Source organism: Ovis canadensis, chromosome 4, assembly GCF_042477335.2.
Source record: "Ovis canadensis isolate MfBH-ARS-UI-01 breed Bighorn chromosome 4, ARS-UI_OviCan_v2, whole genome shotgun sequence".
In the NCBI taxonomy this organism is placed as follows: Eukaryota; Metazoa; Chordata; class Mammalia; order Artiodactyla; family Bovidae; genus Ovis; species Ovis canadensis.
Window position 1 is genome coordinate 21,764,174 of NC_091248.1, and position 15,888 is coordinate 21,780,061.

Here is a 15,888-nt window from a genome sequence, read left to right on the forward strand (position 1 = left end):
CAATCATGTCCCGGTGCATCGGGGCACAGGAAGGGAGCTTAGCCTCCAACTTGCCGGACACTGACCAGCAGCCCGTCCTCCGGACTGGGCCTTTCTGGGGCTGTTTTCTCAGCCTCTGAGTGGATCCAACACCAGGGCTAGTGAGGAACAGGGCCCGCACAGACAGTGAGGAGTCAGGAGAGAACAGTGTGGCCAGAGCCAAGAAGCGAAAGCGTGGAAAGACGGGGCAGAGGAGGCTGAAGACTCTGAAGTCCACCCGCACAGGCAGCCCTGGGGAGGCTGAGAAAGACGGAGGATGAGTCACTGTGGACAAGACCCCAGCAGGCCTCCCAGGGAGGAGCCTGGCCCGACAAGAGTCGGCGGGTGGTGGGGGGGTGGTCAGCACTGCTGGGTTCCGTTGGACCCTGATGCCTGCTGGAGTGACAGCCCCAAAGCGGCCCTCCCGATACAGACAGCCTGATGGAAGGGGTTCCCTGAGAGAGGCACCTCCTCACCAGGATAAATGTTCCTGAACCAGGAGTCCAGTATTAGGGAAGCCTTCTGCTCCAAAACTCTGAGAGCAGCAAATCTAAATCTGTCCCAGGGCTCCGAGGGGAGAGGGCAGAATCACCCAGAAAATCCAAACCCGCTGTGGCCTGGGAGTATGGTCTGCGCTGTGGCAAATCCCAGGCCGGAGCATCCGAGCCCAAAGACAAGCATGTCTGAGCCCTGTTTCCGCGATGCCCAGACAGGACACACTTCACACAAACAGCCACTCTTCCAACCGTCGATCGGTCATTCATCTGCAAACAGGGATGCGGCCGTGAATGCACTGCTCAGTCTGCCCTCACCCGTGAAGCAGGAGCACAGACAACTTGTCTTCCACCCACGGCTGCCAGCCTGTGTCTGCTGCTGGCACCAGATGTCAAGGCACAGACGCTTCTGCTAAGGAGAGTCCCTGTCTCTCTCTGGAGGTAAAGACAGTGGACACCAGCACATCTGCAGTGAAGCCCATTTGGAAAAGGAATGGTCTCGGTGTGAGTCGACCCTCTCTCCCTCCCCTCATCCCTGGGAGGTCGCGCAGAGGGTCACGGACCTGAGCCTTGGAGACGATGGCCAGCAGCCGGGGCATGACCGTCATCAGCATGGTACAGAGGCCAAAGATGAAGTTCAAGGAGATGTAGGAGATGAAAGCGACGTCCGAGCTGGAGAAGATCCTCGAGACGAGATACATCCAGGGCAGAGTGGCATACCTGAAAAGCAAAGTGCAAAGTCGTGCTCCTCGTCCTGCGACTCTTCTTCCCCTAGAGACTGAATCACAGACGACAGGCTGTTGGCTGGTTAATCTTCCTCCCTCAGTGAACAGAAAAACACTTGACTTAATAAAGCTGGCAGTATTTTCTAAAGACAAAGCACATTTTCCGTAATACAGTGGGCAGAGCCTGGGTCGGGTCAAACCCGGGCCTGGGCGTGCAGCTCCATGAGCCAAAGAAAGGCCCACTTCCCCCACCCTGTGGGACAAGCTTGGCCTTGCTCCTCGCTCACAGCTTCTCAGCAAAGAGACATGACACCTGTTTGTCAGAGTGAGAATTAAAGCTATCACAAGCAGAAAACTCTATACAAAAAGAGAACCTCAGATGAAAATGGAAAGCTTCCTCTCTGGGGGGCCCCTCACGGGCTCCAGGCCTTGTGCCTCCAGTGTGTGCTCTGACCTCCCCACCCCTACAGCCCCTCAGGTGGGAGCCGTGGCCCCGTTTCACCACGGCACTGACAGGCTCAGACGCCTGACTGAGGACCCACAGCTGGAAAGGACAAGGAGCTGGAAGAGGGAGTCGTTTCTGTGTGACCCGAAGCTGGGCAATGGACAGCAACGCCCAGAAGTGACCCCCACAGGCTTCAGTTGGCCTCACACGATAAGAAAACACCCACAAGGCTCCTCAAAGCAAAATACCTCTTCATGTTTCCTTCTCCAGAGCACAGAGCCAGGGTTTATTCACGGTTGACTCCCCTCGGCTTCCTCCTGTGATCTCCCTGCCCACCTACCCCACCAAGCAAAGGAAGCTGGTACCTCAACGTGGATGCCAGCAGAGAAGTCACTGATATTTTTTTAAAAAATCTTTATTAACGCTTTTCAATTTTTTATTTTATACTGGAGTAGAGCTGATTAATAATGTCATGAGAGTTTCAGGTGGAACTAAGGGACTGGGTCACACCATGTACATGGATCCATTCTTCCCCAGACTCCCACCGCCACATAACACTGAGCAGAGTTCCCTATGCTTGGTGGTTATCTATTTTAAATATATCAGCGTGTACATGCATGCTCAGTCATTTCAGTCACGTCCAACTATGACCCCATGGACTGAAGCCCACCACGCTCCTCTGTCCATGGGATTCTTCAGGCAAGAATACTGGAGTGGGCTGCAAGAATACTGGATCCTCTTCCAGAGGACCTTCCTGACCCAGGGATAGAACCCAAATCTCCTGAGTCTTCTGTTTTGACAGGCAGGTTCTTTACCACTAGCGCCACCTAGTAAGCCCACCAGTGTCATGCCAATCCCAAACTTCCTACCTATCCCTTCCTGCTGTCCTTCCCCCTTGGCAACCATGAGCTTGTTCTCTGTGAGTTTGTTTCTGTTTTGTGAGTTCATTTGTATCATTTCTTTTTAGATTCTGCATATAAAGAATGTCATAGGATATTTCTCCTCTGTCTGACTTACTCCATTCAGAACAATCTCTATGTCCATCCATGTTGCTGCAATTTTAGCATTATTTCATTCTTTTTATTGGCTGAGTAATATTCCATTGTAAAGTGGTACAGCCATTATGGAGAATAGTATGGAAGTTCCTTTAAAAACTAAGAATAGAGCTACCATTTAACTCTCAAATCCCACTTCCTGGATCAGTAGGCTCTTGAAATAGTTTTAGATTTGAGTGTAATTCCGTATCCACATGAAACCTATGGTATTTGCCCCTGGATCAAAAACACATCCTTGTATTTCAGAAAATATTAATATTATATAATCATATAGTATGTTAGAAACTTCTGTCAACAGTCTGCCTCATAATTCAGGCATGAAGAAAATGATTTTTAAGCACACAAGGGGGAGGTGAGTGCTTTAATGCAACTCCTCTTAATTAGCTGTTGCATCAAATAGTTCAATGATTAACGATCACTGAGCTAAATTCACACTACTATGTAAAAAATAGATAACTAATAAGGACCTACTGTACAGCACAAGGAACTCGACTCAATGTTCTCTAATGATCTATATGGGAAAAGAATATTAAAAAGAGTGGAAATATGTTGTCCAGTTGCTAAGTCGTGTCTGACTCTTTTCAACCCCAGGGACTGCAGCATGCCAGGCTTCCCTGTCTTGCACTATCTCCCAGAAGTTGCTCAAACTCATGTCCACTGAGTGATGACATCCAACCATCTCGTCCTCTGTCACCCTCTTCTACTCCTGCCTTCAATCTTGCCCAGCATCAGGGTCTTTTCCAATGAGTTGTCTCTTCACATCAGGTGGCCAAAATGTTGGCACTTCATATGTGTAACTTATTCACTGTACTGTACATCTGAAGCTAACACAAGACTATAAATCAGCTATACTCCAATAAAAATTAATTTTAAAATAAACTAAATTAATTACCAAAGAGGTCATGACTCCATGGTCTCTATCTGAAATACAGAGAGCAGCCCTGCCTCACGTTCAGCCCCACACGGCCACTCTCTCTGCCTCACGTTCAGCCGCACATGGCCACTCTCTGTCCTTCTCTGTCCCCCGGGACATAAACAAGTGCTACCCTGCTGCAGTGTGGCTGTCTGGATGAACACGTGAGACAGCAGCAGTCAGAGCAGATTTTAACAGAAACCCAAGGAGCAGCAGCAGTCTGTGAGCCAGTTGTGGGAGGCAGCTGTAGCTGCTGTGAAATTCCTTCCAAGAATGAGCCAACACTCCCTCCCCAACAACTTAAAACTACTGACTCAGGGACTTCCTGGCCGCCCAGGGGTTAGAACTCTGCGATTCCACTCCGGGTGCACGGGTTCCATCCCAGGTCAGGGAATTAAGAGCCTGCGTGCCCCTCAGCAGGCTTCCCCCGTGGCTCAGGAGTGAAGAATCTGCCTGCCACTGCCGGAGGTGCAGGAGACGTGGGTTCAGTCCCTGGGTTGGGAAGATCCCCTGGAGGAGGGCATGGCAACCCAGGCCAGTACTCTTCCCTGGAGAATCCCATGGACAGAGGAGCCTGGTGGGCTCCATGGGGTCGCAAAGAGTCAGACACATCTGAGCACACACCCAAAGGGCATAATCTATTTTTAGTGAAACCTATGGCAGCAACAGTCTCCATTTTTTATTAAACTATAATGTCATTTTAATATTTTAGCACTGGAGGTCGGAGGCCTGCTAACCATTATTCTGCCATTTACCCGGTTTTCCTCCCTTTGAAACTGGCCCCTCCCCCCACGCTGCAGGAATTTTCTAAGACATGGAACAGGATTCTGTGCTCTCATCTTTTTTAGTGTTAAATGTGAACTAAATAGTGGTTAAGATTTCATGTTTTTATATAAGTTAGATTCTCTTTTCTCTCTGAGATGTTTAGGTTTACTTTCTTTTTCCTTTTTGATGCTTATTCTCCCTTTCCAGTTTAAATATCAATTTTTCTTCCATAGAGAGAAGGAAAATAAAAAGGAAAATTGTAACTGGGCATGTTTTCCTATTATAGCGTATGAGACTCTGATCACTTACACAATCCCTAGTTTTTCCAGATTCCAAACAAACAGCCCCTTTTAATGCCTGACCATGTTCTTGGGTCTCAGCTTATTCTGGGATCAGACTTTTTGAGATGGTTCTGGGGCTCCTTGTGTGGACAGGAGGGGTGAGCCAACATGCCTGTCCACTGGGGCACTCAGGGGACGTGGTAGCATTTGGGGCCCCAGGGATCCCTCCTCTTGCAGGGGAGTCACATTGGCAGGCTCATGCATATTCCTGGGCTCCAGTGGAGGAAGAACCCATCAAAAACCTGAACCAGCCCTGGGATGTCACCTGAGAGCCTGGTGGGTCCCCATTTTGTGCTTCTCCCTTAGAACCTGCCTGAGTCACTTTTCTGGGTCCTCTGGGTCCCCCTCACCTGGGACCCTCCACTTGACACGTCACCCTCTGGGCCCATGGATGCGCCTTGACCCGAGAGTCCAGTGAGTCTCTTGAAATCCTTTGAAAAGTGCTGCTGTCATGAATGTGGAGAGAATTCTTAGCTTAAGGTTTCTCTGTGTCTCTCTTTGTCCCCCATCTATTCATCTATCCATCCATACATCTATTTTTCCAGTAAGGATACAACTGTTCCCTAATTAGATGCTTTGAAGAGTCTGAATTGCTGATAAAACTGTCATCTATATAAAAATCATTTTATAAACTTTGGCTTAGATAAAAGCAAAATGCTCTGTTTAAAATATATATATATATATATATATATACACACATATATAATAGTGTATGTGTGTGCATGTGTGTGTGCTCCATCGTGTCTGACTCTTTACGACTCCAGGCTCCTCTGTCCAAGGAATTTTCCAGGGAAGAATAGTGAAGTAGGTTGCCATTTGCTATTCCAGGGATCTTCTTGATCCAGGGATTGAACCCATGTCTCCTGCACGGGCAGGTGGGTTCTTTACCAGCGAGTCATAAGTTAATTTTTTCCCTACTATTATCAAGCATCTCTTACATACCTAGCCTAGATCTAGAGTCAAATGATGATCATATGCATTCTTTGCTACCTGGCAGATACGCTCTGGGCACTGCTAGCAAGGTTCCTGATCAGTGTGTACAAAGGAGAAATTTGTAAAATGACTTTTCTGCTTTTGCTACTTTGATGCTGCGAGAAAAAAAAAAAAGTGACAGAAGTTAGACAAAACATTTCCAAACTACTGAGACCAGGAGAGGGAGAAATACAGCAGCCGCAGAGCTGCACGAGTTCCAGGACAGTTCCAGAGCAGAGTGGGTGGTGTGTTTGAGCCCCAGAGGGGCAACAGAGACGGAATGACGGGCTCTGAGACAGACAGGGCCAAGCCGTTCCCATCACTGGCCCCTGTCGCCAGCATGAGCAGGCACCAGGCGTCCTGCTCAGGCTGCTCAGCTCCGTGCCCCTGGAAGCAGCCGCGTAATTGGTTGGAAAGAGAGAAAACCACGAAGCCGGCATCAAGTTCAAAGCTGCCCCGGGGGGTTCTCCTTCAGAAAACAAGCCGTAATTCTGCAGCCACACGTCCCATCACGTACCCGAAAAGCACCAGCAGCAGGGTGGTGGCCGCCAGGTTCTCCCGGAAAGTGAAGGCAGTCAGCTGGAAGGCCACGATCACAGAGACACACAGGCAGACGGAGACCAAGTAGAAGAGCTGAGAAATGAAGAGGAGAGGGCCTGTTAGCACAAGGGTTTGTCTATCACCATCTCCTGACCCCTGGCTGCCAATGCAGGAGACACAAGAGATGCGGGTTTCATCCCTGGGTCCGGAAGACCCCCTGGAGGAGGGCACTGCAACCCGCTTCAGTATTCTTGGGCTTCCCTGGTGGCTTAGACAGGAAAGAATCTGCCTGCAATGCAAGACACCCAAGTTAGACCTCTGGGTTGGGAAGATCTCCCGGAGGAGGGCATGGCAACCCACTCCAGTATTCGTGCCTGGAGGATCCTCATGGACAGCGGAGCCTAGAGGGCTACAGCCCATGGGGTCACTCGCAAAGAGTCAGGCACGACTGAGCAACTGAGCACGCACGCCTGACCACAAGCTCTCGGTTCGGCTCCCATTTAGCCTGTGTCCTGTCTGGCCCAGCATACGGTTGCAGCAGTGGACTCAGGCCTGGAGAGTCACAGTTTGGGACTGAAACACGTCCCCTTCGAGATTCATGTAAAATGAGGTCATGAGGATGGACTCTGACTCCACCAGGCGGGGGTTCTTACAGAGAGAGGAAATGAGGAGACAGGCTCCCAGAGTGAGGACATGGGAAGGAGACAGCTGTCCTCCAGGCCCTGGAGGGAGGCCTCGGGAGTGTCACCAGCCCTGCCCACGCCGGGATCTGGGACTCCAGCCTCCAGAGGGGCCACGAGATAAACGTCTAACATCTATACCACCCACACCCACCTCCCACGGGAAAGGGCGAGAACCCAGCCCCTGCCAGGACGCACGGCTTCTTCCCACAGTAAGAACCAAGGCTAGAAACCCCTCCTGCAGGGAGCAGCCCCCGAGCACTGACAACCTGTGGAAAACCCCCCGGCAGCAGTGCCCCTCCTGAAGTGTCAGACCGCAGCTCTGATCTCAAGTTACCCTCCGTCCAGTGGCCCTCTCTCACACCTCTGATAAACTGAGTCTCAAGACGATGGCATCTTGGGTGTCTATTTGTGTTTATCTACTTGCTTTCTGCTTCCGCCCATAAGAACACAGGTTCCTTACAGGCAGAGCCTCTCTCTGCTCTGCTCATGGTTTGTCCACAACACCTCAGACACACCTTAAAGAGAGTGAAAGTAAAGGAAGTGAAGTGGCTCGGTTGTGTCAGACCCTTTGCGAACCTGTGGACTGTAGCCTATCAGGCTCCTCTGTCCATGGAATTTTCCAGGCAAGAGTACTGGAGTGGGTTGCCATTGCCTTGTCCAGGGGATCTTCCCAACCCAGGGATCAAACCCAGGTCTCCCGCATTGCAGGCAGATGCTTTACCATCTGAGCCACACCTTGACCCAGAGCAAAACCTCAAAACCCTCCATTAAATGAGTGACTGACGATGGAGGTGGGAAACCGAGAGGAAAGCAGTGCTCCCTGACTTATGCCCCCAGAGTAAAGAGGAGCCACGGTTAGTGGGAGGGAGAGGAGGACAGTCACTGCATGACTTCAAGAAGGGGGAGGCTCTGGGTCTCTCTTGCCTGCTCTCATGCCCTCTGGGCACGTCCCGCCCCTTCTCCTCCTCAGAAGCAGGAGTCACCCTACATCATTAAATAGCAGACACAGCAATGGGCAGCCAGGGAGGTCCCTGAACCAGGACTGGGCAACTGCCACTGCCCCACCCACTCTGCGCGCTCTGGACACACGACCGCAGAGCAGTCACTCCCGGTTCCGTGCTTCTGTGTCGTGGTCCCACAGGGTCAGCCTTCAGGATGTGGCCTGACCCCAAGCAGGCATCCAAGGAGGGCGCTGTTTAAACAGCAGGGATGGATGAGATCACCCACTCCTCACCCATGTTAGAGTACGAGCCTCTCAGCACTCACCGCGGTGTTGGGACACACGCCCCGTGCAGGACTTTGCTGTGCTCGCCTGCCCTGCTGGTGTTCTCATTAACGACCGTTTCTCCTAAAAACCAGCTTTCAGTGCCCCTCAGTCTGTCCTGCTCCTGAGTCAGCCTGCTTTCAATAGTTTTCTTCCTCTCACTTCTTTCACTCTCTGTGCATACACTGTGTCCTGCAGGAAGGCATCCCTGGCTACCTCAATTGGGGTGAATCTCCTTCTCTTTGGGGTTCTCACACCTTAATTTCCATTTCCTGTGCTGACTGCTATGCTGGGTTTTAACTGTCTTCCTGCTAGTTCATTTCTTATACAGTTCTGAGCATTTCGCCTGGGTGGGAATTACATCTTTTGTCCCCACAGCTGCACAGATCCCAGCTTATGTCCATCTTCCCCTCCTTGGAAGCAACATGACTGGAAAGTGAAATGGAAAGTGAATGGCTTGGAGAAGGAAATGGCAACCCACTCCAGTATTCTTGCCCGGAAAATCCCATGGATGGAGGAGCCTGGTTGGCTACTGTCCATGGGGTCGGAAAGAGTCGAACACGACTGAGCGACTTCACTATCTAATAAACTATAATAAAAATATGAAAAAAAAAAAAGAAAGTGAATGGCCCAGGAACTGGCCAGCAAGGGGCAGCCACACACACACACATACACACATGCACACACACCTCCCGGGGGTGCAGGGACACAGAGGGACAGCGGCAGAGTCCTACCATGTCAAACAGGAAGTGTGTGAGCCAGTAGGTCCTGTAGCCCAGGCCGCTCACGTGCTGCAGCCTCTTGGCCCCGGTCACCCTGTCCCGCACCACGGAGCTGCCGACGGACGCAGAGAGGATGGAGAAGCCAAGCACGATGCACAGGGCGATGCCGCACTGGCGGATGCTCTCCAGGCTGCGGGCGGGAGCAGAACGGGCATCAGAGGCTGACGGGGACCCGCGGCGTCTCCTGCTGCTATGGTCAGTGAACTGCTGGTTGTCAGTTGAATGGTTACAGGGATGGGGAGGACTGACTTTTTGCAACCCTGTGGACTGTAGCCCGCCAGGCTCCTCTGTCCGTGGGATTCTCCAGGCAAGAATACTGGAGTGGGTTGCCACTCCCTTCTCCAGCAGATCTTCCCAACCCAGGGATAGAACTCACGTCTCCTGCACTGTGGACAGATTCTTTACCACCTGAGCCACCACGGCAGCCCGAAGGGAGGACAGGGGTGGGGAAAAATTATTATGGGACGATATGAAATCATATGTGTGAAACTTCTGAAAACTGGAAAGCATGACAGAATTGAAAGAATCTTTCACTTGCTTTCTTTAAAAAGTGAAAAAAGAAAAAAAAGATCTTGCATCCTTCGTCTACTGACTTATAAGAAGGTCTCACAGTCTCAAGAAAACTAGCTGCGGCCAAGATGTGTTGTAAATATTTTTGTTTCTCTCTTCACTTTTTAAAGTTTATTTTTCAACTTACTTTCCACTTTCGAATATATATTTATATAATATATTGGTTAACTTTATAGGCTTTGCATTGGTCTTAGAACATTTTAGTTCATGAAAATTACAAAAATATTCAGACATTTTCTTTCATTATCTTAAAGCTTTACTTTTAAGTGTTTGTTTCATATGGATTTTATTATACTGTAAGAAAGTGAGGTAAAAATGCAGATTCATTCATTTACTTTTCAAATAGCCAGTGAGTTCTGCCTACACTGTGAATATATATATCTCTCCTCAAAGGAAAAAAAATATTAACCGGACCAGCTGGCATATTGGCTAAGGGTGTGGATTCTCTTACTAAATCCCCATGATGACCTTTCAAGGCCTGGGTTACAGCTCCCAGCATCCAGAGGACATAGAGAAGAGTGAAGGTTACCCGCAGGTGCCCATCTGCCCACCCAGAGCCTTGACATGACACTGAGTCTGTGCTCAGGTAAAAAGGATGGCCCCTGCCACCTGGCCTGCATGCTAAGCTGTGCCCTCTGCCCACTTGGGGCCACCTTGCTGGACAGCAGCTCCCATAGAGGCAGGGAGGCGACTAGCCCACCTCGGAATCTAAGCTCTCAAAGCACCGAAGCTCTGTATGGATGGCGGTGCTCGGCGATGACACACACTGTGCTTTCTGGGCCATTTTTTAACTGGAGCATTCCTAACACCTCTGGTCCACCACTGCCTCCTCCTCGGGGATGGTCAGAGCCCAGCTGAATGGCTCAGCTCAAACCATCCATCACGTCTTACTGTATAACCGAAGTTGACAGGCCCACACCTAGAATCCTGGGCAGGCGTCAGGTAAAGAAAGGACCCCGAGAGTCCACGTGCAAATGTGAGGACCACCTGCCATGTTCAGGACATGAGGGGAGGTCGCCCATCAGGCAGATTAATGTCCTCTCACCCCATCTGGTAGGTCACAGGAAGTGCATAAATAATACTTTTTCTTATCATCCATTTTTTACTAACGGTTTGCTCACTGTGTGGCAGAGAAGGGAAACGGGGAGGAGGAGACTCAGGTCTGTACATAAAGGGGCTCACTAGCACCATCTCCATGTGCACAGCGAGGGCAGACTTGCAGGAGCTGTCAAGAGGCGTCACTATGGCGACCTCAGTAAACACTGCTTACAATCTTCACTTGAAAAAGATGTTGGGTCCCATGGGCTCTGGTGAATCATCCCCTTAGAACAACTTCCACCTGGAACTAAGCCATGCAACACGCGCGTCCCTTTGAGACTCAGCTGATGCACGTCCTCCTTCACTCGTCCCTGTCTGCACCCTTTACACAGCAACGCCCAAGTCTTTCTCCACTGAGTGCATCTGCCGGCGTCACTCACGGATGAGAAGAAGGATGAGAAGCACCCCTACCAACCCCAAGATGCTCTTCCTTAGCCAGCCCACCCTCTGTGCCTTCAACTCACATCTTGTCCTCGTTCAGTAAGGCCCCTCCATACGGATGGCTGTAGAGCGTGATTCCTATGAAAGACAAGTTGAAAATGAGTGAGAGAGCCCGGCCTGCCATCCAGGGACAGCCCGCCTGCTAGCCACCCGAGGCACCGTGCCCAGTGCTGCCTGCCCACCTGGCCAGGGACAGTCCCTCCACCTCGAGAATGGAGAGTCCCACCCAGCAGCTCAACCAGCATGCACTGGAACTTCTGCAGCCACTGCTCCCAGAAACCACCCACGGGTACTGAACACACCTGCACTACACGACAGCCTCAGTGCTAACACGTCACAGCGACGGACTGTCCGTCACCGTGGCCCGGGTAATGTGTTACCCGTGATTTACTGTGGGGAGCCAGGCTCAGGAAGACCAAACAACAATACATCAAGGGGATTCCTTCATGGAAACCAGTGAAATACTCAAAACTTCTCCTCTAAATCAAGCCAAGTCTAGACAGAAAACTGAAACACTCCATTGGCCCAGCTTTGCTTTTGGGATTGTTTTGTTTTTGGCTTTGTTAGCTTTTTGAGGCTTTTAATTGCTGTAACCACAGCAGCTAATATGGAGAACTTGCCATCAACTTGTCGATTAAAAGGACTTCATCATCTGTACCTTCTTTCTAGACTCCATATATATATGTTAATATGCAATGGTTGTCTTTCTGACTTCACTCTCCTTGATAGGCTCTAGGTTCATGTATTAGTTCAATTCAGCTCAGTCGCTCAGTCTCAGTCGTGTCTGACTCTTTGCGACCCCATGGACTGCAGCACACCAGGCTTCCCTGTCCATCACCATCTCCCAGAGTTTGCTCAAACTCATGTCCATCGCATCAGTGGTGCCATCTAGCCATCTCATCCTCTGTCGTCCCCTTCTCCTCCTGCCTTCAATCTTTCCCAGCATCAGGGTCTTTTCAAATGAGTCAGTTGGTGGCCAAAGTATCGGAGTTTCAGCTTCAGCATCAGTCCTTCCCATGAATATTCAGGGCTGATTTCCTTCAGGATGGACTGGTTGGATCTCCTTGCAGTCCAAGGGACTCTCAAGAGTCTTCTCCAACACCACAGTTCAAAAGCATCAATAGGTTCGTGTATACCTAGGGCTGATGCATGGAGATGTATGGCAGAAACCATAATAATATTGTCAAGTAATTATCTTCCAATTAAAAATAAAATTATTTTTTTAAAAACAGGATTTTATCATGAAGGCTTTTGAGACATCCATGTGTGCTCCGCACCCCAGCAAACTCCATCAGTGTTGCACCCAGAAGAACCGCAGGGCGTCAGGCGTCTCGTCTTACTGTCAACGATAAAGACCGACTCCTTTTCCTGTTCTGACCGGTCATCTCAGAGGTGCAGAGCTGAGGCGCAGCTGCACGCGGAGCTCATCACCGCATTCTCACCACCTCACCCAGCTCCCCTACACGTCTCCTCCTCTGGTGACTCTAGCCAGTGATCTGTATTTTGCACTCTCTTATGTCAAATATTTATGGAAACACATGGGGCAGAAGTAAACATAATTAAAGAGCTTGGTGCCAGAAGAGACGACAGAAGCCAGGGTCCCACCAGCCCCGCCACCAGGCACCCTGATCCCTGTCCACCCCCATGCCTCCTTCCCACTCCAGGCTTCTCTCCTCCCGCCCTGGGCTCAGCCACACACCAAAGCAACAGCTTTCACAGCAGAGAGTACAGCTTTCCAGAACCATTTCTGGATTTTAAATTAATATTGTCTGGGTGCTCTCCCACAGACTCTCAGCATGTGTACCAAATGCCTGCAGTGGGTTTCCCAGCCCCTAGACCTGATGTACACATCTGCCATGAGACAACTTTGCTGCTCTTGACCACTTGCCTATCGGGACCACTGACACCCCCTCTTCTGTCTTCCTTTCCCTGAATAAGGCTCTTCCCCCTCCTTAGGTATCCTCCAGCTCCGGCTCCTTCAGGTGCTGAGTCACCTGACAAGCGGCCCAGCATCCACCAGCCCTGTTGAGAGGTGGCCCAGCAGCTAAGGGACTGAGGACTGTGCTCAAAACATGCAGATCCAGCCAAAATCCGGCAAGGGTCCCGCCAGGCATTGGCAATGCCGTGCGACACTCAGGGCTACACAGATGAATAAGCACGTTCAGGATGAGAAAGCACCTAGAGAAATGCAGCTCGCTGACGAGCAGCTTGGAAAATATTTTATTTTAGTGACACAGGAGAACACTGGACTTGACTACCCTGAAAATAACCCCTGGAGCAAGAGGGAGCCTGAAAATGCCTTCAGGTGGCTAGAGGATTGTCATGAGCACAGAAGATGGACTCAGTCTACAGTGTTCTAGAAGTTAGTCCAAGGAAGTAGATTCAGAAGAGATAAAAAAGCATGTGATTAGAGGGTTGAGACTGTGGGCCAGCCTGACCTCTGAGGCAGGAGGTGGCGTCTTCAGCATCTTGTGTTTGGCTGATGTTTCTGACTTGCAGTCTTTGTAACAGAATAATACTGTGATTGTAGGGCCAGGGCTTCCCTGAGTTCTGTGAGCTTCTAGTGAATTCTCTAACGTGATGGAGAGGCTATAGCCAGCCGCTCAGAAGCTGCAGAGTTGAGAGAAGGCTTGAGGGGAGGGAGGAAATTGAGGTGGAGGAGACTCCGGTGGCCTCTCTAAGAGAAAGTCATGTCTGACTCTTTTGTGACCCCATGGATTGTGGCCCGCCAGGCTCCTCTGTCCATAGAATTTCCCAGGCAAGAACACTGGAGTGGATTGCCATTCTCTTCTCCAGAATATCTTCCTGATCCAGGGATCGAACCTGGGTCTCCTGCATTGTAGACAGATTCTTTACCATCTGAGCCACCTAGGGCCCAACACAATCAGTGGGCGAGTGACAGCCACAATCCTGACTACCTGGACCCCAGCGCATCCACTGTCTGCATTCACAGCCTGTGATGCCCTTCTGTAGGAACCATGGAACTGCAACAGCAATCCCTGTAACTGGGTTTTGTTTCTGTCACATCACGTGTACTCAGGGCTGCGCTTAGGCAACAACTCAGAGCTGATTATGAGGGAAAGGCCCAGGCTCCTCGAGAAGGACCATGGTTCCAGCACTGCACAGGATGAAAGGAAATCACTCACATCTCTCTTCAGTGTCGTCTCCAAAGGCTTTCAGAAACAACATTTCGAAAAGTACATTTTGAATACACTTGCCTGAATTTTCTTTGATTATTCTTGCCATTTATATTCCAGCTTTTCTAAGAATTGGCCCACGGCAATGTACAAATGTATAAAATTAGTTCTTAGTCTTTTCATTAGACCACGTCTTCTATGGTTTCCAGAGTCTGTATATCTGTCATTTGTAAAAATGCACATCTGTCCTTTTGTCCAATATTCACTACAATAGCAAAGTACTTAACTTGTCTCCAATTCAAGCAGTCACTTTTGGGTTCATTTCTTCGGTAAAACTTATCTTTGCAAGTACTAATACCCAGATGTCACTAAACATCTACACCTAAAGAAAAGACTGGCTTTGGCATCAACTCATGGGCAAAAGTTTTTGTTCTTTTAATTAATTCCCTATGAGAGATGGAAGAGTTTAATTAATCTGACAGAGTAGTAAGAGAAATGTATGAACTTTTCTGTCTAGAAGGCATTCTGATGGCTTTCTCTCTATCTCTTCGTCCTCTTAATCTCTCCTGGAAAAAGAGATTTTGTTATCAATATTAAGATTAATTATTATGCTTATTGAGTAGTAGATGCTAATCATAAAAAGATTTTAGATAAAGAATAGGGTAGAGAGTAAAATTAAACTGTAATCCAACCCAAAACCAACCAGAATTAATTACTATTTGCATTTTGATATTAACTATTTCAAAATGTCCACAGTTTTATCCATACACACATTATTATTAAGTTATATTTCACTTTAGGTATCTTCTATTTCATGGATCATTCATGACCTTCAATTAATTTTTTGCTACATGCATGCAAACGTGTGCATAATCTATGTGCTTTACTAGAATCAATGTTCACCAAGTTATTTTATTCACTTTATGGATTCAGTATTTTTGTGATATTACTCCTGATGAATCCCTTACATGACCGTCTTTGGGCATTCGTTTTCCTTAGGAATGTTGACAGTATGTTTCTGAGCTACATCCCACAGAAGGATATTTCTGTGGTCTCTTTACTTTACAAGCAACACTTTCACAATGTATGGAGTTTGGTGAAAGTGTTAGTAGTTCATGCGTGTCCAACTGTTTGTGACCCCATGGACTGTAGCCTACCAGCCTACCATGGGATTCTCCAGGCAAGAATACTGGAGTGGGTGGCCATTCCCTTCTCCAGGGGATCTTCCCAACCAAGGGATCGAACCCAGGTCTCCTGCATTGCAAGCGGATTCTTTACCACTGAGCAGGAGTTTGTACATCTGGCTTTTCCCCGCCATGTTCTATAGGCAGTGTTACAGGACCTGCTGCCTTGGAGACTGTGGTCAGAGTCAGAAATCAAATTCTGGCTCCTCTATTCCCTTGTGAGACCACAAACCATTGGCCATCACACAACAGAACTCAGAGAAAGGCTCTGACAGGCAGGATCAGGATCTGACGACACAGGGAAGGACACTGTGTGTCCCCTGGTTTACTTACTGGCCCCACACATCCAGACAAGATGCCACCTCCAAGTGGGAACAGCCAACAGGTCTGGCTCCAAGGAGCCAGGAAGTCAGAAAAGTCTGGCCCAGTGAAAGAAAACCCTCCTGGCAATATCCACTCCA

The 15,888-nt window shown here is 49.3% G+C and overlaps 1 protein-coding gene across 1 annotated transcript in view; it reads right to left on the reverse strand.

Moving 5' to 3' along the window:
- The window catches only part of ABCA13 (ATP binding cassette subfamily A member 13), a 396,112-nt gene that overhangs the window by 115,705 nt on the left and 264,519 nt on the right, over window positions 1–15,888 (reverse strand). Inside the window, exons 50-53 of the mRNA XM_069587332.1 lie at window positions 11,130–11,184; window positions 8,950–9,127; window positions 6,246–6,361; window positions 1,076–1,232 (exon numbers count right to left, since the gene is read on the reverse strand). Of these exons, the coding sequence (XP_069443433.1) occupies window positions 1,076–1,232; window positions 6,246–6,361; window positions 8,950–9,127; window positions 11,130–11,184 (506 nt within the window). The remainder of the gene's footprint in view (window positions 1–1,075; window positions 1,233–6,245; window positions 6,362–8,949; window positions 9,128–11,129; window positions 11,185–15,888) is intronic.